General features: G+C 38.0%; 1 protein-coding gene across 9 annotated transcripts in view; it reads right to left on the bottom strand.

Moving 5' to 3' along the window:
* Window positions 1-2,243: 2,243 nt before the first annotated feature.
* Window positions 2,244-27,583, bottom strand: part of LOC137034295 (uncharacterized) — a 60,642-nt gene continuing 35,302 nt past the window's right edge. For 6 of the 9 annotated variants that reach the window (XM_067407079.1, XM_067407080.1, XM_067407083.1 and 3 more), the window contains one exon: window positions 19,178-22,999. In XM_067407079.1, coding sequence (XP_067263180.1) covers window positions 22,932-22,999 — 68 coding nt within the window. In that variant the 3' untranslated portion in view covers window positions 19,178-22,931. Of the gene's footprint in view, window positions 2,639-2,880; window positions 2,955-19,176; window positions 23,000-27,583 lie in introns of those variants that run through there. The other 3 variants (XM_067407081.1, XM_067407086.1, XM_067407087.1) reach the window with 3 other exon arrangements.

The raw sequence follows: 27,583 nt of genomic DNA, 5'->3' as shown, positions 1-27,583 counted from the left end.
TCTTCTCCTTAAAAAGCATGGTCACATCAGTGATCTTCGTTGGAGAAGGTTATTCTCTTTTTTGACCAGTACTCATCCTTGTCACCGCCTGTTGATCATTGATTAAAAAGAGGAAAAAGAAAATTACTTGGGAACATTTGATGATTAAAACTGAATAATTTTCAGACAGGTGCATCCACATCATTGTGAAGTGACTCAAGAGCAGCTCAGGAGATGAAGTTCAAGTGGATTGTCCTCATACAGTGAGACTGCAGATGGATTAGATTAATCCATATACAGTAAAAATGTCCAGAGCTTACATTTTTAGCCATAAATGTAATTGTGATCTTGACATGATATCGTTTACCGTCTGGCCCTATTCAAAAACCATGTTTTTGCTACAATGTCTTCATTTAAGGGGCCAGTGGCTCCCACAGCATGTAGTGTGGAGTCCTGTGAGATGTTTTTTCTGTCATTATGAAGCTTAAAGAGTTAGGTCACTCAAAAATGAAAATAATGTCATTAATTACTTACCCGCATGCCATTTCCCACCCGTAATGCTGCGTTCACACCGAACGCGTCTGGGGCGTCAAATTCGCGCCAGACGCGTCTAGTTGGACGCTTGAACATTTTGAAGTCAGACGCTTCAGACGCGCGTAAAATTCGCTCAATTCGCGCGTCTAAACAAAGTGTGTTCAGACGCGAATTCGCGTCATGGGAGGGGCTTTCATCTCTTTCTGCACAGATCCTCTGAATAAACACATAATCTCGTCAGTTGGAAACCTGTAGCGGCAATTTAACTCGGTTATGCCGGCCGACTTTTGCTAGCTAGAAGGTGGGCTAGTATCAACGGCTAAAATCATGCAAAAAGTTTTACAACTAACCAGATTGTCCGATTTCTTCGCTTATTCTCTTCCAGGCAAGGTCCTTTTTATTCCTGTCTCGATAAAAATATAATGACACATCACAGAACTCAGGGTGGCTAACGTTACACACAGCGACATCTTTGTTCTGGTCTCCGGCATCACTGATCACATCATAAACACGTTACTACCAAAGCAGAGTCCCTGATTGGTTAACGCGCCGCGAATTTACGCCAAAGTTCAGATTTTTCAACTCGGGCGTTTGGGCGTCAGACGCTCAATTCGCGCGTCAGCCGCGTGAACGCTCAATTCGCGCCGCGCCATTCGCGCGTCAACGGCCGATTCGCGCCGCGCTAGACGCTTGATTCGCGCCGCAGGACCTCTAGACGCGCGTTTGCATTGACTTAACATGTAAGTCAGACGCCTCAGACGCCCCAGACGCGTTCGGTGTGAACGCAGCATTAGACCTTTGTTAATCTTCGGAACGCAAATTAAGATATTTTAGTTGAAATCCGATGGCTCAGTGAGGCCTGCATAGCCAGCAATGACATTTCCTCTCTCAAGATCCATTTATGTACTGAAAACATATTTAAATTGGTTCATGTAAGTACAGTGGTTCAATATCAATATTATAAAGCCACGAAAATATTTTTGGTGCTATAAAAAAAACTAAATAACAAATTATTTAGTGATGGCAGATTTCAAAACACTGCTTCAGGAAGCTTCGGAGCATTATAAATCTTTTGTGTTGAATCAGCGGTTTGGAGCGCCAAAGTCACATAATTTCAGCAGTTTGGCGGTTTGACATGCGATCCGAACCATGATTCAACACGCTGATTCATTATGCTCCGATGCTTCATGAAGCAGTGTTTTGAAATCAGCCATCACTATATAAGTCATTATTATGTTGTTTTTTTTTGGCGCACCAAAAATATTCTTGTGGCTTTATAATATTGATATTGAACCACTGTACTGACATGAACTGATTTAAATATGTTTTTAGTACATTAATGGATCTTGAGAGAGGAAATGTCATTGCTGGCTATAGAGGCCTCACTGAGCCATCGGATTTCAACTAAAATATCTTAATTTGTGTTCTGAAGATTAACGAAGGTCTTACGGGTGTGGAACGACATGAGGGTGAGTAATAAATTACATTCATTTCATTTTTGGGTGAACTAACCCTTTAACAGTTAACATGCCAAAAAAATCTTTAAAAAAATAAATAACTACTTTTTTCTTCAAGTATTAAAACAGACGTGACATACCTCACACATTTTGATGAACTTGGAGGGCTCCTCTTTAAAGTATTAGTTCACCCAAAAAAGAAAAGTGTCATAATTTACCCTTCCTCATGTCGTTCCAAAACCATAAGACTTTTGCTAATCTTTGAAGCACAAATGAAGATATTTTTAATATTCTCTATTTGTCCATCCATTGCAAGTCTGGGAGTCCAACATTTTTGAATTTTCTGAACAGACATGATTGCTTTACATGAAATGAACAGATATAATTTAGAATTGTATTCACCTATAAATATTGGTATGGACTACTACAATAACTTTGCATTTTTGAAGCTTAAAAATACTGATTATCTAGACTAAATGGATAAAAATAAATAAAAAAGTTTAAAATATTAAAAGTATCTTCATTTGTGTTTCATAGATGGACAAAGGTCTTATGGGTTTGGAAAGACATGAGGTTGGGTAAATGGTGACAATTTTTATTTTTGTGTGCACTATTCCTTTAAGAAAGGAAGACCAAGGAGAAGGGCTCCTCTCCAGTTGGTTTGAGTTCTGCAATGAACAACACGGACATCAATTATTTTAAAAAATGTCAAGAAATCATACTGTTGTTGCATAAACATTTTAATTAACGTTAAACAGGCAGTAGACAACAGAAACATTCATTTTCTAACAATAAACTCACATAAACTCAAAAGAATGGAGCACTCCTAGGTCTCTTGCTTGATCTACGAAATCAAACATGGTTTTATCAAAAAACAACTGATAATGACGTGGAATTTTAAATTACTTACCATAAATCGTCTTTCCCTCTCTCCTTCTGTACGTCAGCAGAGAAGATCGTGCAGCAGTCGCATGTCGGTTACTCCTGGTACGGTCCAAATGAACACACAAAGCGCAACAAGTCAGAAATATTACATGCAAAACATTCATTTGAACAATTATCGCTTCAATGTCATCAAAATAAACCAACCTTTATCACATATCGTAGTTTCATTTCCTTAAGGAAAACTAGGTCATTACATTCGGGTTAACCACGAAGATTAAAGTTAAATAATGAATTAAAACGTGAATCTGTTGATAACCTTCCATTAACAAACTTCAAGAAACTTGTAAATATTGGTGCGTTCAAGTCTTCCTGGGAAGTTCGTATTTACGAGGTGGGAAATCGTGTGTACGACGGTGCGTTCAAGTCACTTTCGTCGGAGTATGATGGCGGTGTGCCTTCTCTAAATTAATTACACAAAATTACAACACTTCTGCTTCTAGAAAATGTAGAGCAAATAATGTACATTAGTTGTATGTTGCTTTTTTATGTTTTTTAATTAATTTATGAAGCTGTTGTAAACTTTATTGTTGCATATTACATTTTTATACTGTGATGCTATTGTATTTTTTGCTGGGAATCAGCTTACTTTGTTGTAAATAGAAAAGCCTGACAATTCACTGCTAAATACCTGTAATATTGTGGTATTTCGCCATGTTTCTGACTGACACGCCCCCAACTCGTACAGATCGGAGCTTAAAGAAAATTACGAGCTTCCCACTGGTATTTACGACATTGTGGTGGCATTCATGTCAGTTCTGCTCGTAAATACGATCTTTCCGACATGACTTGAACGCACCATAAGACACAAGAAGCCCACTATATTTAAAAATGAATAAAAGAGGCCGTTGAGACATGAGGCGAATGAGGCAAAAACCGCGAAAATTTTCATCTAAGTTCTTTTCTGATTTTTTTCGCCTTCAAATGCATCTCGAAATACTTTTGGACAGAAATAAGTGAAAATATCTTTAATTATTTATCTTTACTTGCCATAAACCGTCTTTCACTCGATTCCATCCGAAGACGCGGAGAAAATGGCGGCTTCTCGCACCGGAGTCCTGAGTGCTGTTAACGTGACGTGCATGCTCTCCTTCACGTCCGCGTTCCCAACCCAGCACTGCTGGGTTAAGAATAAAAGGGATCTTCAACCCAAAATTGGGTTGAATTAACCCAGCGTCCTTACCCAGCAGTCTCAACCCAGCGGTTGGGTTGAAAAAACAACCCAGCATTTTTTATAGTGTTCCTTCTCCATATTCATCTTTTACTTTATGTTGTTTTCGCTGCAAATCATCGCACAGGCAATTCATATTTCAAGCTTCTTGCGGACTACTATTTTTAATAATAATCCCACCGTGTGTCTCAATCAGCTCCCTAGTTCAGTAGTCAGGGCACTGATGAGGGTATCAGCCACATTCACTTTCATATACTGATTCACTCCCTAGGGAGCTAGGGAGCTGATTGAAACGCAGTTTTCATTTTGCTACTTGAATTGGATCATTGAAGGTTAGCAGCAAAAACATTAAAGTGAGATTAAATACATGGAGCATATTTGTGTAATTTAACTTAGAGTATTATGCAAACCTGCAATAATTAAGTTTGCATTTCACAGTTTCATTTTTTTTTGAGGATTACTGAATCTCAAAACATTTTATTATGAAATTATAATTAAAAATCTTGCTTTTTGCTGGAACAAGTCCTGAAACATGGAAACAAAACTGTACTGTGCAGATGCACCGGAGCATGAAGAAACTTGAGTTACTAATCTCACATCTACTTTGTTTGACTACCTTGTTTTGCATTACCTTACAACTACAAGACAGTTATGCAATGTATTGGGTTGATCACAGCAGAGCATTTCCAAGAATTCAAAACTGAAACGGTTTTACATCAAACTACAGAATGAAATGCCTACAAGTTAAAATTCAAGTTCCTTATTCTATCATTTTAGGTTGTTATTTTTTCCACTCAAATTTACACATCAGAATACTTTTTAAAGAATACAACTTTAATGCAAAGATTTGTACCCTTGTTGTAGACCCTGCACAAGAGTGGCCAACTTTTACAATATTTGTATTTACAATATTAGTTTTTTTTAATTATCCTATAAAAAAAAAAAAAAAAACCTCAGTGAGGGAGAATCCAATGAATCAGCTTTAATACCAGGAACTGGGAAAACACTACAGACACCAAGCTTAACATAACAGACGTCATAAAAAGACGAGAACCAAACACTTAGGGAGAACAAAGGCTAATTAACAAGAGACAGCTGGGACTAAAACTCAAATCAGGATAAGGAGGAAAAAAAAATTGAAAAAGGAAAACTGAACAAAAGAAATCAAGTGACTTAAGACAAACCAACTAATACATGAACAGAGCAGGGAAACAGATCAAAAACAGACTCAAAACATGTTACCAACAGGAAACAGAAACAGAACCCTGACATCATTCTGTCCTGACATCAAAAAAATTACTGGGAGGAGCTACGGGTCTCTGGGCTGGAGCGGGCTTGTGGGCTGGAGCAGGGTCTGGAGCACCCTCTGGGATCGGGGCAGAGACTGGAACTGACTCGGGGACTGGAGAGGACTCAGGGGCTGGAACCAACTCTGGGTTCCAGGACATCCCCTCATATTCCACTAAAAGGGCCTAAGGGCACAAGCGTGGAGACTTATGGCTGAGGGCTCAGGCATGACAGCGGCCATCTCGACAGAGCTCTGAAGTGGCAGCGGCCATCTTGCAATGAGCCTCTGGGAAGGCAGCCATCAGGATCCCTGAACTGAGGACGTGGGGAGGTGCCGGAGGGCAGAGATGGGCCGATTCATTGGAGGGGTATGTGGAAGGAGCAGGCGGAGTGTGAGCCGACCAGGCCATTTGTGTTTCTGATGGGGCTGGACGAGGACGATACTTCTCTACTTTAACTTCAACTTCAAAATCAGAACCATTTAAATAGAGAACAAGATTAATGGACTCGAGAGAGATAACAAGTAGGTTCACAATAACGAATGGTATCCTCATCCAGACCCATCAGAAAACAAGCACTAAGGAAAGCATCCGGCCAGCCCACCTGACAAGAGAGCTCAGAAAACTCCTCCAAATACCTCTCCAACGGACAACCATTCTGCCTTAAGCCCCACAGGCGATCCTTAGCCAGGTAGGTGTTGGTTTGATCAGTTCTTCTGTCACGGTGCATGATTGTAGATAAAGACTCAACAAGGGAGAATCCAATGAAGCAACTTTATTACCAGGAACCAGGAAAACACTACATACAGTGGGGCAAAAAAGTATTTAGTCAGCCACCAATTGTGCAAGTTCTCCCACTTAAAAAGATGAGAGAGGCCTGTAATTTTCATCATAGGTACATTTCAACTATGAGAGACAAAAAGAGAAAAAAAAAATCCAAAAAATCACATTGTCTGATTTTTTAAATAATTTATTTGCAAATTATGGTGGAAAATCAGTATTTGGTCACCTACAAAAAAGCAAGATTTCTGGCTCTTACAGACCTGTAACTTCTTCTTTAAGAGGCTCCTCTGTCCTCCACTCGTTACCTGTATTAATGACATCGGTTTTAACTCGTTATCAGTACAAAAGACACCTGTCCACAACCTCAAACAGTCAGACTCTAAACTCCACTATGGCCAAGACCAAAGAGCTCTCAAAGGACACCAGAAACAAAATTGTAGACCTGCACCAGGCTGGGAAGACTGAATCTGCAATAGGTAAGCAGCTTGGTGTGAAGAAATCAACTGTGGGAGCAATTATTAGAAAATGGAAGACATACAAGACCACTGAGCATGTGGGTGGAAACATCATGCTTTGGGGCTGTTTTTCTGCAAAGGGACCAGGACGACTGATCCGTGTAAAGGAAAGAATGAATGGGGCCATGTATCGTGAGATTTTGAGTGAAAACCTCCTTCCATCAGCAAGGGCATTGAAGAGGAAACGTGGCTGGGTCCTGACACAGTGATCTCAAACACACTGCCCAGGGCTGCGTTCCAGTTCGGTTTTTAAAAGCCCTTCCCTCGCTAACTTCCCTCGGTCTCGTTGACTCGGATGTACGTCATTGCTTACGTTGCACGAGTGCCCACTACTGGCGGAACCTTTGCAATGGGCTGAACTGGAACGTCCTAAGCTCTTGATCGCTTGGAATCCGCAATGGAGCGGATTTATTATTTATTTTTTCCCCTTACAAATTTGTTTAATACAGCATCCTATATGTATATATGTGTGTTTAAAAAAAATAATTAATATATCATAGAATTGTTTGTGGTAGGGTAAATTAAACGCGATATGCGGTGACGTCATAATCGTGTTGCATTGTGGGTTATGGAGCTGCCTGAAGTGTACATGTGAAGTAGACTCGCTCCCTCGGTTAAAACGAGGGTCTGTCCATGTAAACTTCCCTCGTCCACTTCACGAAGTGGAACGCACTTCAAAATGGCGGCAGGGATTTCCCCCGAGGGGAAGTGTTTAGGGAAGTTTGCGAGTGTGTGTCTAAAACTGGAGTGGAACGCAGCCCAGGCAACGAAGGAGTTGCTTTGTAAGAAGCATTTCAAGGTCCTGGAGTGGCCTATCCAGTCTCCAGATCTCAACCCCATAGAAAAACTTTGGAGGGAGTTGAAAATCTGTGTTGCCCAGCAACAGCCCCAAAACATCACTGCTCTAGAGGAGCTCTGCATGGAGGAATGGGCCAAACTCCCAGCAACAGTGTGTAAAAACCTTGTGGAGACTTACAGAAAATGTTTGACCTCTGTCATTGCCAACAAAGGGTATATAACAAAGTATTGAGATGAACTTTTGTTATTGACCAAATACTTATTTTCCACCATATTTTGCAAATAAATTCTTTAAAAATCAGACAATGTGATTTTTCTGGATTTTTTTTTTTTTTCTCATTTTGTCTCTCCTAGTTGAAATGTACCTATGATGAACATTACAGGCCTTTCTCATCTTTAAGTGGGAGAACTTGCACAATTGGAGGCTGACTAAATACTTTTTTGCCCCACTGTACACCAAGCTTAAACATAACACACAGACATGTTACAAAAACAAGAACCAACAAATACAGGGACTATATACAGGGAAAACAGAAGGGCAAACTAGGCTAATTATCAAGGGACAGCTGGGACTAATAAACTCAAATCAGGGTAACTAAGGAAACAATCAAGTGGCGGGAAAACTGAACAAAAGAAATCATGTGACTAAAGACAAACCAACTAATACATGAACAGAACAGGGAAACTTGGGCTGCGTTCAGCCCCGACAAAACGTTGCAAAACGTTTTTTAAACGGAAACGGTGGTGCGTTAAACACCCCGTTCTGATGACGCAAGAGATTCAACTATGGCAGCTGAGAAGGACATTCTTTGTGTTCTTTTTATCCAATTTTCGGAGCCTGATGAAGTCGGTAAATACGTGTTTAATACTGCAAAATACACTCGATGTTACAGTCACTGCCCCTTGCCGTCCAAAATAAAACATCTCAAAAGAGTGAAGGGATTTGTGAAAACCGTTTCTAATTATTGTGATCCAACATTTGTCTTTATGTTTATAAGAGTTTATGAAAGTATCACTCCACAATACAATAACAAAATATATAAGTATAGAATTGTTTATGTTTATCACATTAATCAGTGTCTATCACACCTTCCTAAGGAAAGGATATGGACCAGAAGACAATGCGATTACTAAATGATATTTAGACTTAAAGAAGTTCCAGATCTATACTTGTGCTCTTATTATTTAAGTTATTTTGCCATTAATGTAAATAAACATGCGCAAACAATATACTTGATCTTGTGAATTTTGATGTTAATTACATTTAAGAGCTGTTTCTTTAGTACAGCGTGATTTATATGCATGATGCTGATTGGGCTGAGATTTTTGACACACCCACAAAACAAGAGAAAACGTATCTCAAACCTGTTGCACACCATTGCACACCGTTTCCAAGAAACATGTCGTTCAACCCGGAAAACGTAGCAAAACGTTGCGCACCGGTTTGAGCTTGAACGTGCCCCTGTTAACAGACTCAAAACATGTAACAACAGGAAACACAGAACCCTGACAACAACGCCTCTGCATCTCACTCCTGTTTTCTCTCAACATGGGGACAGGAGACTTGTCAGTAAATTAATGGGAAAACAAAGTAACTTGCATTACTTATTTGAAAAATAAGTAAACATATTTAGTTGTAAATTCAAAAGCAACGTGATACTTTAGTTACTAAAATTAATCTGATTATGTAAATCACATTACTTGTAATGCATTACCCCAACAATGCAAATCAGACCTTGTTACAACTTCATATACAAAATAAAATCTGCTGAAAGTAAACAATTGCATGGTCAATTCCAGAAATCACCCGTTCTCCATGTTAGTTTGAAAGGATAGACTGTTATATTTAACTTGTTCCCTGCGCGTGTGAAATAATTGCTGCGCAGAGAACAGGCAATGAAAATGATTGTAGTAGTTTCATAGAAAAAGAACGATTGAGCGCGTGTGAGCTGCTGGCCAAATCAGTCGCGGTAAGAATATTGTAATGTTTGTAGACTAATGCTGCGTTTCAGGCAGGTTTTTGAGCCCGTAAGTCACAACTTTAAATCACGACTCACGACTTTGTAGCGTTCCAGGAAAGTCACGCCAAACTGCGTAAAAGTGTAAACAAACCAACATGGCGGACCGTACGGGGCTTATGCTCATTTCTATGCCAAAGGTGCTTATTCCTTGCGGGAAACAGAGGAGGAAAATGGCGCATCCATAGGGGCTGCCATTGTAGTTTTGCGGGCTATGTGACGTCAGAACTCGTAACTGGGAGTACATCGATCTAGTACGAGTTCACGGGTGGGAAGTCACGGCCAGTACCGTCGCAAGGGCTGTGCCAAGTGTGCGACCGCACAGGGCCTCGCGCCTCTAGAGGGCCTCGCTCCTGGCCTGCATTTTATGTAGTTTATGTCTATTTTTTTATTAGTCTCGCAATTATGTATAATCAAGGCCACATGAAAAGAAATCTGCAAATAATTATTAATTTTCAAATTTCGATATTACGTTCTGCATGCTCGCACCACTATGAGCTGCTCACTCTGTGAGGAAAAAATGTCGGGTGCTGCACGAGAGCGCGACCGATTTCGTAAACACGAGTCAGGGTGGCGAGAAACGGAAACGAATTAAAAAGAAAGATGTCGCGGTGGTGGGGGAAAGGGAAAGGGAAAACTTACATGATAAGCAAATAGGCGTAGGCTATGCATTTATAGCCTACTATGAAAAGAAAGTTGATCAAAGACTAGCTGCGTCACTTTCAGTTTTCATCTTGAACTCTTGTCACGGATTGTGAGTGAATGCGACCATCCTTTCCTCTTTACTACTGTACAGAACGAAATAAACATGAATGAAAATTTAAAAAAATATGTTGAAAGATACAGTAGTTTACCGAACGTCAGTTCAATCAGTGTTGCAAACAATGTCACGTACCATTATACCTCAGAAAAGCCATTCGTTGACCATTAACTTAGCAAGAAAAATAACAAAACTTAATTATGTAAGTAAGCTGTGTAACTTTATTATTATACAGTTTACTTAAACTGGGTGCTCGTCTGTGTGTAATCCATCAAGCGCATCGTTTTCATTTAATTCTGGAGACTGAACTCGCGCTCTGCTGCCACACTGGAGCGCGCTCACCACCTACTGGACGGGGTGGGAATTACAAGCTTACATACAAACTACATAATCTGTCAAAATGACGGACGGACTGCAGATTTTTTTCCGTCACTGCTAAAAAAAATTCCATCAAAGACGGAAAATTTTCAGTTAACGCGATCTCTGAGATATATAAATATGTATTATATATGACGTCACACTACCGCCGGTGACGCTCCACGACCGCGGTGGCGCGGTTGTCATGCCTACCGTCACAGCCCTAGCCAATACTGCGACTACAAGCAACACAACCTACATCACTGAGGCTAACCAGGCCACCGGGTTGCAACAAGATGAAGTTCAAGGTGAGGCATAAATTCAACAAGTGGCCGTGGTGACTAAAATATATAATCCGGCATAAAAGGGTGAGCGATGTGCTGGTAGACACGATTAAACAGTAGAAATGTGTCAACTGATAACGATTTAATAGGCTGTTTTAGACTACCTAGTGATAGATTATCTAATCTAGTGATGCAAACTACTCAACTTTCTATGAAATTTCGCCGTTTTAAATTTAAATTATGCCATAATGATTCATGTAAATCATAAATTAATGTGACAAGAAACGTTTGCGTTTTCACTATTGGATGAATAAGAGTGAATGTTTGCACATTTTAAAATAAAATATTTTTAAATGATTACCTCATAACTACAGTTAGACCTAGATCTTATTTTACCATTTAGGCTAGTTATTATTCCCTAAGATCGCTTTTAATTATTGTTGTTGTTGTTGTTGTTGTTATCATTATGCCATATAGGCTAGATCGCACAATAGCCTATTACCACACATGTCAAGATTGTATACAGAGTTTTACTCACTCCATTTTAAATTCTAATTGCAGCATCTGAAATAGGTCAAACCACTTTTTTACAGATGCGCGAAAGTTGGATTCGTTACTATAGCAATACCCGCACACATGCACGCAAATCAATTGCAGAGAGGGCCTCGCAAGTCAACTTCGCACAGGGCCTCGCACCCCCCTTGCGACGGCCCTGGTCACGGCAGTGCACTTTCACAGGTAGAAGGTTGGAAAAACACGGGTTACGGGTTGCCTGGAACGCGACATAAATAGGCTACCTTAATACGAGAGGCAACGCGAAACAAAAAGAAATGTGAAATAAAACGTCACGTTTTAATGAAAAGTGGTGGAAATAACAGATGATGTGCACAGAATGCTAACAAAACAGACATTTACAATTACACTCCCACCACAGGTGTAGCTTGCAAACTCAAAATACATAAGTGATATATCTCAGTTTAGATAGATTTTTCTGTGATGGTGTGGGTTTCAGGGATGTTTTGATAACTATAAACAAGTTAACGTACACTTTTCTTAAAAATATTTAGCTATCAGTTTAAATGCTTCAGTTTTCATATTATAATATATTAAAACAAATGGAAGCATTTAAACTGATATAATACTGTATATCAGTTTAAATCATTAAATATTATAGTATATTTTATTATATTATAATGTAAGCCTAATAAAAAATCCTTGCCACGAAAAATCGAAACCTCCTGGTATATAAAATCTGGGAAATTCATAAGCAATAAACATGTAATTTTGATGGTTTAACACTGTCTGTTGCTAAAAATTGACTACAAAAACACATTATGGTTGTTCCAAACCATCATTGTAACTGCTCATATTATATTATTATAAAGAATTGAACTGTCCAGCAGGAGGACAGAAATTATTTTTTAATAGAATTTCTTGGTAAAGACTGGTACAGTTAATACAGCAATGTGAAAAAAAAACTCAAGTAACCTAAAATGTGCTTAATTTAGTGACTGAACTGCTTGTTTTCAAACATATTATTTAATAAATCACTAAGTTACATCAGTGGCGTGCTCATTTTTGATGGTGCTATTAACCAAAATATTAAAATTAAATTGAAAACCTCACAAATAAAAAAATGCTTAACATTGAATCTTCATTATCGTTGCAAAATAATCAATTAAAACAAGTTCGATTTGAGCAGTAATATTTTCAGTTCTGTAAGGCCCGCCTAATGGGCCCAATGACGGTTTCCCACAGGACGGGGAAGGTTAACGCGTGTATGCCTTTTCAGCGTCTCTGTGAAGTTCACTTAATTTCACTCATTTAATCTGACTCCAATTTCAAATGATTCTTATTCTAAGGGTTGTGTCTCCAATTAGAAATTAATCATTTATGTATTAATTTAGATATTTGATTATTCTGGGTATCTCTTATTTTCAATTATTCTTTCATTACGGACCCATTATCGCTTAGAGAATTTCGCATCGGCCGAATGCGTTCTCACGGACATAAATTCGCCAGTTTATGATTCTTAGTCAGAGGGTGCAGAGTTTACTAATGCATTTGAGTCGAACCGCCACATGCTTGTTCATACAAAAACAGTTCTTGTTCAAACAAAAAAATTTCTTAGTCACGATACTGCAACTTGCTAAGTCAATAACAGGCAAACTCAAAAAGTCCCATGATGTGCCCACATGCTCCTTTCATGGGGCTCTCTAGTTTGACCTGCCCTGACGCAGATTTACGGAAATAACGGACTCCAATAATCTACCGGTCAATGATTTCAGAAGAATCCAGAGTAAATCAAATATAACATTTTATTTGTCAAGTAAAAATGGATCATGCCAATTACATTACAATTAGACACTTAGAAGCCAATTCAGAAATAATAAATGCATAACATCAATTACTCAAAGAAATGCATATACACCGGGATGGGTGAATGTCCTCAGACATTAACCCATCTCTGTGGGGGCCTGCAGAAGATCCCACATGACTGCTTTGCTCTTTACCTTTTATACCAGAACCAGAACAAACGGATCGTAAATGTTTATTACACCAACACCTGTTTTGGGGGAGAGGAGAAGAGACACCACCCAAAAAAAGACAGAATTTTCCTTAATTTTCCATCTTCTTCATAATTCTAGTGACTGCTATGAAATTGAGACCGTTTTACCAATCGCACTGAGACAAATTAAATGATACCAAACATGAAAAGGCAAAAACAGGAGTGGGGGCAAGGCGTTGTCCATTGCTACTTTTTGAGATCTTCTTTCCAGATTAAAGTTTTATTACTTTATTGCAGGACGCTTTATCTTATTTTTTGTTTAGCAGGAAAATCAAGACTTACAGTTCCATTCATCTGCACATTGTCTAGATATACAGGTGCTGGTCATATAACTAGAATGTCATCAAAAAGTTGATTTATTTCACTAATTCATATTGTGAAAAAGTTCAGTATTGAAGGACACCTGGTGCCACACTCTAATCAGCTAATTAACTCAAAACACCTGCAAAGGCCTTTAAATGGTCTCTCAGTCTAGTTCTGTAGGCTACACAATCATGGGGAAGACTGCTGACTTGACGGTTGTTGATAAGATGACTATTGACACCTTGCACAAGGAGGGCAAGACACAAAAGGTCATTGCAAAAGAGGCTGGCTGTTCACAGAGCTCTGTGTCCAAGCACATTAATAGAGAGGTGAAGGGAAGGAAAAGATGTGGTAGAAAAAAAGTTTACAAGCAATAGGGATAAGCGCACCCTGGAGAGGATTGTGAAACAAAACCCATTCAAAAATGTGGGGGAGATTCACAAAGAGTGGACTGCAGCTGGAGTCAGTGCTTCAAGAACCACTACGCACAGACGTATGCAAGACATGGGTTTCAGCTGTCGCATTCCTTGTGTCAAGCCACTCTTGAACAACAGAGCGTCAGAAGCATCTCGCCTGGGCTAAAGACAAAAAGGACTGGACTGCTGCTGAGTGGTCCAAAGTTATGTTCTCTGATGAAAGTAAATTTTGCATTTCCTTTGGAAACCAGGGTCCCAGAGTCTGGAGGAAGAGAGGAGAGGCACACAATCCACGTTGCTTGAGGTCCAGTGTAAAGTTTCAACAGTCAGTGATGGTTTGGGGTGCCATGTCATCTGCTGGTGTTGGTCCATTGTGTTTTCTAAGGTCTAAGGTCAACGCAGCCATATACCAGGAAGTTTTAGAGCACTTCATGCTTCCTGCTGCTGACCAACTTTATGGAGATGCAGATTTCATTTTCCAACAGGACTTGGCACCTGCACACAGTGCCAAAGCTACCAGTACCTGGTTTAAGGACCATGGTATCCTTGTTCTTAATTGGCCAGCAAACTCACCTGACCTTAGATTTTCTATGGGGTAATGTGAAGAGGAAGATGCGATATGCCAGACCCAACAATGCAGAAGAGCTGAAGGCCACTATCAGAGCAACCTGGGCTCTCATAACACCTGAGCAGTGCCACAGACTGATCGACTCCATGCCACGCCGCATTGCTGCTGTAATTCAGGCAAAAGGAGCCCCAACTAAGCATTGAGTGCTCTATATGCTCATACTTTTCAATTGGCCAAGATTTCTAAAAATCCTTTCTTTGTATTCTTAAGTAATATTCTAATTTTCTGAGATACTGAATTTGGGATTTTCCTTAGTTGTCAGTTATAATCATCAAAATTAAAAGAAATAAACATTTGAAATATATCAGTCTGTGTGTAATGAATGAATATGATATACAAGTTTCACTTTTTGAATGGAATTAAATCAACTTTTTGATGATATTCTAATTATATGACCAGCACCTGTATAAAATTCAATGAGTTTCAATGGAGGGATTCAACATTCCTTCGTTACTAGTTCTAAAGTGACATTGGTCCTACTGTCAACTTGAGATTTGAATCCGTGGCGGAAGGAAGTAGTGCTGCACAAAAGAGGGTTTTAAAGACACTCCGTTGTTGTTCTTTACACACTCAAGCCGTCGAACTGTTGTATAAACGCAATATCACACTCGTAGCCGTGCGATATGGCTATATATCGGTATATTCAACAATATTACCATTGATTGTTTTTGTAAATTTCAATGTTGCCTCAACATCAGTGATGTAGAATTAATCAGTGTAATGTTGATTTTCATTTTTTTGTTCACCATTGTTTCAACATTAAATGCGGGTGCAAATGTTATTGAACCAACATCACCTCGTGTTAATTCAATGATATTACCATTGATTTGCAGTTGAAATCTCAACATTGCTTCAACATTAACTGAGGGTGCAAAAGTGATAGTAAAGCATCACTTTGTAATGTTAATTCAATGCAGTCAAGCACAGTTGCTCTCCAGAGATCGTATTATTTTAGGGAGATAAGAGGGTCTGTATCTTACCAGGGAAATCGTAACGGCTAACAAGAAATTTATCGAGAACTTGAAAATCCGTCTTTTTATACAAAATTAAAAGGTGATCCAACTTTCATTTTTAAAAATGAAATACATGAGACATTACACATTTTTCTTAAAATATGTGATATAACGAAAAATGAATTTGATGTTTTAAAAGTTGAATATCCAATTACACCTGTAATTTACATGTTTACTGAAAAATCAGAAAGATCTTGCTAATCCACCAGGGAGACCCATTATTGCAGGTATGGGTTCATTAACAGAAAAAAAATATTGATGTTTATTGGTTCTTCTTTAAAACCCTATGTTCAAAGTCTTCCTTCTTTTGTACAGGATTCTATGGATATGATTAAAACATTACAGTCCATTACATTGCCTCACAATCAAATAAGCTTATTACTTGTTACATTAGATGTGGAATCATTATATACTAATATTCCACATGATAGCAGCATACAAGCTATTGAATTTTTTCTATGTGATCGTTTTAGTAATGAGTCCGAACATTGAGTGTTTAAAGGGTTAGTTCACCCAAAAATTAAAATTCTGTCATTTATTACTCACCCTCATGCCGTTCTACACCCGTAAGACCTTTGTTAATCTTCGGAACACAAATTAAGATATTTTAGTTGAAATCCGATGCTCTGTGAGGCCTCCATAGGGAGCAATGACCTTTCCTCTCTCAAGATCCAATAATGTACTAAAAACATATTTTAATCAGTTCATGTGAGTACAGTGGTTCAATATTAATATTATAAAGCGACGAGAATATTTATGGTGCACCAAAAAAAATAAAATAACTTATACAGTGATGGCTGATTTCAAAACACTGCTTCAGCAAGATTCTGAGCATTATAAATCTGCGTATCAAATCATGATTCGGGCTTCGTGTCAAACAACCAAACTACTGAAATCACGTGACTTTGGCGCTCGGAACAGTTGATTCAACATGCTGATTCATTTATGCTCCGAAGCTTCATGAAGCAGTGTTTTGAAATAGGCCATCACTAAATAAGTCGTTATTTATTTTTTAAATTTTTTTTTTGTGCACAAAAATATTTGTACAAACCTCAAACTTCCAGGTCAAAATAAAATGTTTTAGTCAAAAACCTATTCTAGTCTGACAAAATCAAAAACGTAAGAACAAAATCAAAAATCAAAAACGTAAGACACACAAAACGTAACAAATACACAGACTACTGCACTAGTGACTACACTAGTGAGATCATATAAAACTAACAAAAAAATACTCAGGAATTATTTTGAAGCTCAGGGTCTACTATGGAAAAATAAATGTACAGATGCAGATACATTAAAATACAGCAATGACCTTTTGAAGGGATTTTTTTATTTTTTTTATTTTACTATTATAAATTGATCTTGCAGTAGAAGAAAAGCATGAGAAAAATAAGAATGAACTTGATATGCCACACAATACAGTATACTGTTGTGGCAAGGGGGGGCGTGGTTTAGCGAACCCTGCAGCGGAGGAGAATGCCAAGAGACGCGCGGGGAGTGAGTGGGTTAAGCGCTCTTGTTGCAGTAATTGGCGTGGAGAGAGTATAAAACACCAGGAGAAACAGGAGCGAGTGAGAGAGAGAAGGACTGCCGGCTGCCACACTCCAAGACTGTTGTGTTTATTTTGGTTGGAGTGATTTATTGTTGATTTGTGACCGTTTTGAGCCTGTCTGCACACCCTTTATTTTGTGACTTAAATAAAAAGCAGCCAGTAGTCAAAAGCCAACCCTGTTGTCTTCCCTCCTACATCACAAACATTTTTACAACTGTCAACTGGAGTAAAAGTAAATTCAGCATCCTCTGCACATTTGGCACATGGGGTAATGTCCTCATAAGTCACCCTCTCCTTGTAATCCCCATGTCATTATACAAATTTGTGTCCTGATATGTCACAAAAACGCACACACACACACACACACACACACACACACACACGCACAAACAAAAAAACATTCTGAATAATCAATATGCCTTACACAATCTCAGTGTTGTCACAGAATGCACTAGGTTTGTGCACTTTCCACTCCTTGATGTTTCCAGGCCGCAGACTGTCATATGTTCTGGAGCACAGACATCGCTTGCTTATGAACATCCGTTGGCCTAAACCAGAGATACTAATAAAAAACTAGACAAAACTAGATGCTACCCTATATGGATGTTGTTACTCGAGTGTAAAATATCTAACTTATTCATTCTTTAGGTGACCTGTTAGAATTGTGATATTTGTCTGCTCACTATTATGCAAAAAACGCAAAAAGATGTTGGATTTAAACAAGTACTCAAACATGCACTCATTAAGCATGTAGTACATGTACAATATAGGCTCAATGTCATGATAAGATGTGAAAAAGCTCTTACCCTCAGTGAAAGCCATGTGTCAGGATGTGTGAAGAGAACTCAAAAGCAGAGGATAGTGCAACAGTTAATTTGACACTTCTGGGTATAACAAACATCCAAAGTGTAGTGACACACAAACAGGCAACAAAGGGAGTTGAGAGAGTTCCAGAGCCATCCGTACAGACACCTGCGGACACAGGCTGTGGAGACCACCTCAGGTGCGATACCCAACAGGACAGGGAACGAGACACAACAGCAAGCGCATGGCCAGCTGTATACTCCTCGTCCAGACATCCTTGGCACAGCAGTAGAACAGGTAAGAAAACAAAGACACACAAAACAGGTCCAAACACAAAAGACAAGGCACACAAAACAATCTACTAACAACAAAAATAAGCGACAGGTGAGAGAAATCAGCTTGTGATCTGTGCGCACCCATGCCGAATAATCAGCGCTGATTGCCCAGGTCAGGAGCTGCAGAATATAGACAGGACACACAGAGACAGCAGATAAAAGTCGATGATGCACCCTGAACTGTGACACCATGCAGATCAATAAGACCAAGGACAGAAGAAAGATGGTCCGGCTCATGCTTGACCAAGATGTGAATGTGAATGTAAGGTTTAAATGTACTTTCTTGGGAAATCCCTTTCATTTCCATTGTCAAAAATGACATCATCCTGGCATAATGCTGCCAAGTCATAACAACCCTAAACTGAAGAAGATGGATGTTTTAATGCAATAATGCATGTACAAAACCTTTTTTTTTTTCTTTAAAAAAGGATACTTTATCTTAAAATGTGTGCATGTTTTTCATGTTAATCTGAATCTGTGTTATTTTATAATTTTCCTGTATATTATCGTAAAGCTTTTGCATCATGATTTTGCATGTTCCTGGGTCAACATATTTTGTTGATTCCAGAATAACATTCCTGTCTGAAAATGTATTCCTAACCATATCCCTATCCCTAACCCTACCCATAACTTATCTCTAAAATCAGAGGGAAATGATCAGTGAATGAAATTGATGTAGAAGCACCTAACCATTGTTGTAAGCCTAAACTTGATATAAACTGTAAATTTGTCCCTCAAATCTGACTGGTTGATTGGAATGTTGTTTCAGGATTAACAACCATAGTGATCCATGAGCATGTTGAATTTGGTGAAATCACATTCACCAGTTCATGACAATGTACAAAACAACTGGCCTGAGTCAAGTCACCTTTATTTATATAGTGTTTTTTACAATAGAGATCGTTTCAAAGCATCTTTACAGTGATAACTTGAAAATAATGCAACAAAGTGTGTTTTGGCTCTAGAAGAAAATAGTGTCATTGTCCTGCTTAAGTTCTGTGTCAATTCATTTCAGTTGTAAAAAATGTTATTAAAACTTATTTTATCTATTAGCAGCTCTGGAGAAAACAGTGATGTCGTCGTTCAGCTCAGTTCAGTTCTCGTACAATGGTATCATTACAGGCAGTTCAATATTATTGTTGAATTAGTGTTTCCATCTAAGCAATCCAGAGGTGACAGTGCAAGAAACCCAAACTCCATCAGGTGACAGAATGGAGAAAAACCAGGCACAGTCGGTGGTCAGTTCTTCTCTGGCCCAACAACAAGACTAACTGCAACCATATTTCAATAAGTTTTCACTAAATGAGATGCAAGATGGCGTCAGTTGCATTTATGTGAAACTAGAGAGAGCGAGTCTGTGGTGAAAACATGAATAGTGCCGATTTCTGTTACCCCGATGAATGGACAGATACACGGCACTGGAAACAGGCCATGGACAACAGCAAATTTTAGGAAATGTCTGACCCCCGAATATCAGTGATGTCAGAATAGACATCAAGACACTGATTCAACAGAAGAAGAATTTGTGTTTGATTTCACCATCCAGAAATTAGGCTGTGGTGTCACGGTAAGGAAGTTTCAGCAGGTATTACTCAGCAAAGGCTTCTACCGTTCCTGTCTTGGGTCATGGAATTCCCCTTATTTCCCCATAGTCTAAGCAGGAAAGTTAAGGGGTTTTACTCCTTTTTTGTGTGTTACATTCCAACACTTACTGAGTTGCAAGTCATTGCATTTGACTTGATAAAATCCAGACTTTCTGACTGTTTTTTCTCTTCCTTATTTTGTATATAACTTCATTATTAACGTCTGTTTTTCTTTTCTTTTTTTTTTTTTTTTAGAAAAATAACTAATCAAAGCTAATTACCCTAAATCTGTTGTCTACTCTAAATAGTGTTCATGAAATATGTTACAAATGAATGTAAAGCACACAGACCTTTTGTGCAGCATTCAAATAGAGGACCTAATGCCACAAGATAAAGAACCCAGAAATGCATCAGAGTTGTAACTGTAACCACGTTGATATTTTTTAGAGCAATGACCAGTATGGCAGGAAATTTAATGCGAGGTGTTTCTGTGTTTACTGTAGCATTTTGTTGACATGACTGTCACATGTGACATGAGACTTCCTCTAGAGTCTAGAATGAAGTATTTCTGAGAAATGCTCTGCTTTAAACTAAACAAGCAGAATGAGCTTTTTCAGAGAAAGTATACTGTTCAGCTAATGTATAATGTTCAAGACAGAAGTTTGCCTTTTAAGAAGTATAAAACAAAGAATAGCGTTCAATAATCGGCTCTATCGTTGTAAGGGTCGGGGAAACCCCAATCATAATTTAAGCCTTAAAGCAACACACACACACACACAGATCATCGCAGGAATTAAATTGTGATGCAACGCAAGGCTGTTTTTCTTGGTCTAATGTCATACTATCATCTTAAATGGTTTCGAGCGTTCAAAGTTGTAATGCCATTCTATGTTTTAGTCTGTTGACTGTAGCTAGATTGTCTGGCCACTGAGGTGAGCTTTTATTTGTAAAGAGAAGCTTTGTCACAGACAGGGCAATAGTTTTTAAATCCATTTGAGTTTTTTTTTTCTTTGTTTTTTTGTTTATAGCTTCAGAATAGGCCTATCCAGTAACCTTTTATTAGGACATTAATGTTCAAGCAGGAATGATCCCTAATAACACTGATTTTGTACACTTAAATTAAAATCTATTTTATTCACATATTGCTCACAATATATTTTCTCAAAGATGCTTTAAAGAGAATGTGGGCCTTAAACTTCAAAGAGAAAGCTTATGGCAAAAGTGATCAGGCAAAGTATTGTGGACATCAAACATGCAAAGACAGAGCGAGGGTTTAAACTTTTGTTGATGTATTATCATGTGCGTAGATTTAAGAATAGAATTATGTAGCTAATGCTGTATTATGATTTTTAAATAGTTTTAATAAACCATGCATCCTTAGAAAACTGTCTAATAATGCGGTTCATGTGCGTCCATGGAATGATCCTCTTCTGGTATTGACAGCCCTACAGTTATCTTCACCATGGTTCAAAACGCAATGCATAGCACAGTAAAATAATTGAAATTATAATATAACATAAATTAGTATCAAATCAGGCAGATGCGTTGATGGTGGTCAAACTATTAATGCAGCGTTACATGTAAAAATAACCATAAATAGCCAAAATTTCAGGTTTGTGAACATAGGCTAGCCTACCTGAAAGAAATGCACGGGATGCATCTATCTAGAGCTTTTTTTCTTTTTCGCTTCTCATCGCCAGACAGCAGTTGCATTTTCACGGGAATAGCTGTCACAAGTTTTCAGCCAGCAGCAAACTCGAGCTGGGGTGAGGTAGGGCGGGGCGCGCGAGCGTGCGGGCATGAATGGCGCGTCGCGGAGTGAGGGCATCTGAACTCGACAATGCCGACCTGATATAGTATTTTTTTAATTTGTTTTATTCAGTAAATATATTTGTTTGACAGGGAAGCTGTGCGCAAAGAGGAATATTAATTTATTTAAAAAAAAAAAAAAGCACCCTAGAAAAAAAAAGGGCACTTTCTCTCGAGAAAGAAAAAGGGCAGGTGCTCAAGCCCCTTTTTTGTCTATGTGTGCACGTGCCTGACTCTAGCTATTACATTTTTAACACCTTACTTATTGATTTCATTTCACTGCATACATCTTACCGGTTCATCAACATAGTTAAAATATTGGTAACACTTTGGTATGGGGAACACTATTAACTGTGACTTTTGCCTCATTAAACTCTTACTGCTTATGAATAGTTAGTAAAGTAGTTGTTGTAGTGTTTAAGTTTAGGTATGGGGTAGGATTTAGGGATGTAGACTATCATCATGCAGAATAAGGTATTAATATGTGCTTTATAAGTACTAATAAGCAGCCAATATGCAAGCTAATGAGTGAGAATTTTTCCCCTTACTAAAGTGTTACCAAAATATTTACTTAATTACTGTCATTATATTTTGACTGTATAGCCAGAGGTGAACCTGTACTGACTGGTTCTCCTAATTGTTTTTTGTTTTTGTTTTTTCCCCGCCATAATCCATTAATAATTATTATGCCATGACTTTCAATTAACTCCTCTGGTAAACTGTGTAGGGAAGGGGTGGGTGATGGAAAATTTAACCCTGTCATTTATACGCTTCATAAGTATCATGGCATGATACTTATCACCAAATAGTAATTACTGTATGCTTGTCATTACACCAGATTGTTGTAAATAGAACAAAACCTGATTAAATGATGTAAATGAATAATATGAATAAATGATCAATTATGTATATCAAATAACAATAATAATATGAACAAATGAATGATAACTATGTAAATGACTAATGATTATAAATTATAATAAAATTAAACATAAAAAACAAAGAAAATAAAACAACACCAATAAGGTTGCTTTCTTAAAGAAAATTAAATTTGGGCCAAAACGTTGATTTTTCAGTTGATGTCGATTGACGATCCGTCTCCCCTGGAAAAAGAATGAATGATTAGGAGTTCAAGCCAAAATCATTATGAAATCAATGAAGTCAATTTGATCCTCATATATAAGAACAATAACAACAAAAAATACAGCAGTGGGCAGAAACTGCAACAAAAAGTAATTCAATTATTTTAGTCAAAATGTCTGAAAAATCATTTTTTTAAAAATCACATGTAATATGATTAAATTGCTTATCACATTTGACCAACACTTTTACCAAATTGATGTTGTGTGGTCAGTGTGAGCAGACAAATGTTGGTGTCAATATGGCAACAGCCTCAGAATAAGCTAGGCAGATGCCATCAAATTTGTTGATGCGTTATTCAAGAACGGTGTGATCAACTGAAAAGCTTTTAATAACTTTCAGCCGGCGTGCATGCTCTGAAGATGACCTGAGCCAATTTTGGTGAAAATCAGACAAACGGTCCAGGAGTTTGAAAATCTAGGTTTTTGCACACAAGTTTGACTAAATATGGCATAATTGGTATCATTGTCCTCGGTATCACTCGAAGAATCAAGACCAGTTTCTGTCATGGTTGATGGACCTTTGTGTTCATCTCTGTGTGTTGTTGTCGGCGGTCTAATTTATTGTCAGATAATCAGACAAAGTGAGGTATCAGAGCAGCTGCACCTGCAGTGCATTATCGCTCCTATTTCTGCCTCTCGTTTTGCTGTCTGCTGTCAGACCATTACTCATGCTCTGCGCTCTCACCAGAGTTTTCTAGTTCTCTCTTCCTGTGTTTGCATCCTGCCTGTGTGGATTTACTTCTGCCAATTAGTGACAAAATTTAAAATGGCCAGCACCAAAAATGGCCAATATGGGAAAATTGGATGTCATTAGACTCAGTATGCTGCGATGGCTCAAAAGATACCAGTTTTATGATTTTTGGGCAAACCGTTCAGAAGTAAAAATATTTTTTTTTTCATATCTTCTAAACAGTAGGTGGCACTGTGCTGAAACGCTGCATGTAACCTTTGGTCATGCTTGTCCCAATTTCCATGCTATCCGTCCTAAATATTAGGGCAGGCAAACTTTTATGGGGTCCTAAGCAGAATTTTATTTGAGGGCCCCTCAAAAAAACTTCAAATAAGAAACTGTATCTTCTTATATGAAAAATAAATGTATTAAATTAAATATTTAAATAATGACATAAAATGAACAGATCAGATGGACCTTTAACAAGACAACAATAATAAATATATTTACATTAAAGGAATAGTTCACACAAAAATGAAAATCCAAGTTGTTTTAAACCTGGGTGAATTTCTTCTGTTGAGGTTACCCACATTCTTCAAAATATCTTCTTTTGTGATCACTCTGTCCAGCAGAAGAAAGAGCCTATTTTCTAAATAACATTGGTATAGTTATCCAAATACCAAAGTTCAACATTTTTTATTTGATAATAATTAACCTAGAGAGTCCAGAGAATTGTGCCGCAGTGGTTTTAACCAAAAACCTAGGACTAGTTTGTTTTGGAATGTTGTGGCCGTGTGCGAAAAATCATGTGATATAAAATCCTTTACACACATGAAAAATGCGAAGGCACTCCTCGGTGGTCGATTTCTTTCAAATTTCTCCCAGGCCTCGAGTTAAACAGGCAGAGCGAGTTTCATTCCCATAGGCCTCCATTAACCTTAGTTGTATCCCAAATGATGCACTATACACTATGCACTTATACACTACGTACTTATGCACTATGTACTCATCCATGTAGTGTGTGAATTGTATAAGGTTATTTTGTCATTTAACATCAGAGTCTTATACCCCTCCCCCTCTGCTACGTAATTAAAGCTGCAACAGCTGAGTGCACGAAGTGTCCAACATTCCACACTTCATTTTTTCCATTAATTTAGTGGATCATTTGGGTATTTAAAGTGTACTCTTTTTTTTAATCTTCCGTGTGAATGCACTACTCGCACTTTTTGTACTTAAAAACGTCATAGAATAGTGCATAAGTACGCGTATTGGGACATACCACTTATACACTATGTACTCATCCACAGTGTATGAATTTTATAAGCTTATTTTGACATTAAACATCAGAGACTGTTCCCCCTCCCCCTCAGAAACGTAATTAAAGCTATGACAGTTGAGTGCATGAAGTGTCCAACATTCCACACTTAATTTCGGTTAATTTAGTGCATCATCCGGGTATTTAAAGGTGTACTCTTTTTTTTTTTATTTTCAGTGTGAACACACTACTCGCACTATTTGTACTTAAAAACGTCATAGAATAGTGCATAAGTACGCAAATAGGGACACACTTCTTGTCTGATAGCTGCTCAAACTTCACTGGCTGCTACCGGCCGTGTTTTTCAAGATGTGAATGTCCTCAAAGGCAGTCTTGGCACCTTGGACAAAGACATGCCATTTTTCATGTCAATCAGACTTAAGCTGTGTCCGAAACTGATCCTTATGCACTATATTGGGTGTCGGCCATTTTGTAGTGGTGTCCAAATTCTGAGTGAACAACTTCATTCCCTATTTTCGTTACTTTATACCCACAGTTCAATTTTAAGTGTATATTCGATGTACACTCACTGAAGCACTACTTCTCCCCCCCAAAAAAGCGAGTTCAAACGAGAGATTACTTTACAGCTTTCTTATTTATGCTTTAATATTTATTTCACGCTACAGTGTAGTTCTAGCTGTTTTATCATTACTTGAATAAAACTTTGAAACATAGAGAGACAATATTATAGATGAAATTAATTCATGATTATCAGGCATTTTGGGAGACACAGCAAGTGAATAGCGAAATACATGATATATCAATATTCCTGTTAATTATTAGATATTATTATGAAAATGTTGCCAGTTTTTACTTCCATTATTACACTTCTTTTTCATTAAAGTTGCTCCAAGAACATTGTTTTGTATTAAATGGGAAAACTGATGTATGGCCATTTTACCCACATACTGCATAAAGTAAAATGGTGTATATCGATTCATTCCATACTATCTTTCATAAAATACTTGAGAATCATCTTTAAACAAAATTTAGTTAAAAAAATCCTGAAACCTAAAAATTGATTGGTGAATAAAAAGAAATTCCTATATATGTAATTTAATGTGTGCTTATTTGTTTGCAGTTTTTAAATAGTATTATGAACACAAACCAATTAATTTATATAACTACGATGAAACCACAAAGATGGCACGGAGGTAGTATAATTGTCACGATCACCGTCAGTTCCCGGACTACATTTCCCATAATCCTCCCTGCCAGTCACATGCACATTCCACACCAATCACCTGTTGCCACATACAGCTTAGCACATTACCTGGACTATAAGAGACTCGCTCACACACCACCTGATTGTGAAGTCTTGTTTACCTTGTGTGCAATTCTGAGCGTTTATATCCTGTCTGCCTGTCTGTTGTTACCGTTCCTGCCCGTTACCAACCCGTTGCTGCCTGTCCTGACCCTTGCCTTGTCTGCTGTTCTGTGAATGATATCTGCCAGCCCTGATCTACTGCCTGTATCTTGACCACGATTCTTCCTGTCCTTTGCTGTTCCTGTTTGCTCCTGTCTGACCCTGCCTGTACGACTACGCTCACTTTAATAAAGCTTTGCAAATGGATCCCTGCCTGAGTCCAGCTTCGAAACAATAATTACAAAATATAGTCATTATTATTGCTTTTGTTATTAATATAATTTTATAAAGTTATATGTAAGATAAAAGTCGTTTTATCACTACATGTGACAAAGCCTTTTCTGCGACAGCTCCAGCTCTCCGATGCATAGTGTATATGTCAGCATCCGAATTCACTCACTTCATTTCGTTCACTCCTTGCAGATATAGTGCACTCAAATACCATACACTATATAGGGATTAGTGAATGAGTGAACGAGTAAACGGTTTCAGACACAGCTTTAGGGTTGCGTAGTTATAACAATTTTTTATCCACGTTTTTTCCATGTTATAGCACCATCAAGTGGCCAGTTGCCGCATCCTTTTTTTCACGTGACCACAGAATGAGCTCTTAAATATGTGTGCCGAGTTTGGTGAAAATATCTCATTCTGTTCACAAGTTATAGCCATTTTAGTGGCTCCGCCCACTTCAAACATTCATTTTGGTGGCCCTTAGTGACGGTGAATCAAAATGTCAACATTTTTTTGATAATTGACAATCAAACTCCAGAGAATCTTGCTGCACTGTTTGGTTCCGATTGGGCAAAAAAACTTAGGACTAGTTTTGAATTCTGCATTTGAATCCCTGAGACAAGGACTCCATTGATATAAGATAAGACCCTTGAGCATACGACTAATGATTTAGGAGTTCAGAGCGATTTCATAATGTTCACCAGTCAGGCTGATCTTAAAAAAAAAAAAAAAAAAAAAAAAAAAAAATAATTAAAATCAATGATGCTGTATAAAGCTAAATTACCATATTACAAAAATCTGCATAGTATAAGATGTCTTATATACAGTCAAACCAAAAATTATTCAGACACCTTGAACATTTCACACATTATCACAGTATATTTGCTATAGTTTAAAAATATGACAAGAATTCAGCGTAAACTGCCAGAAAAACTTTATCTTGATAATGTTAGTTAACACTTA

Source organism: Chanodichthys erythropterus, chromosome 13 (genome assembly GCF_024489055.1).
Source record: "Chanodichthys erythropterus isolate Z2021 chromosome 13, ASM2448905v1, whole genome shotgun sequence".
NCBI lineage: Eukaryota > Metazoa > Chordata > Actinopteri > Cypriniformes > Xenocyprididae > Chanodichthys > Chanodichthys erythropterus.
The sequence above is the reverse complement of the archived record's forward strand: the minus strand, read 5'-3'. Positions and strand labels throughout refer to the sequence as shown.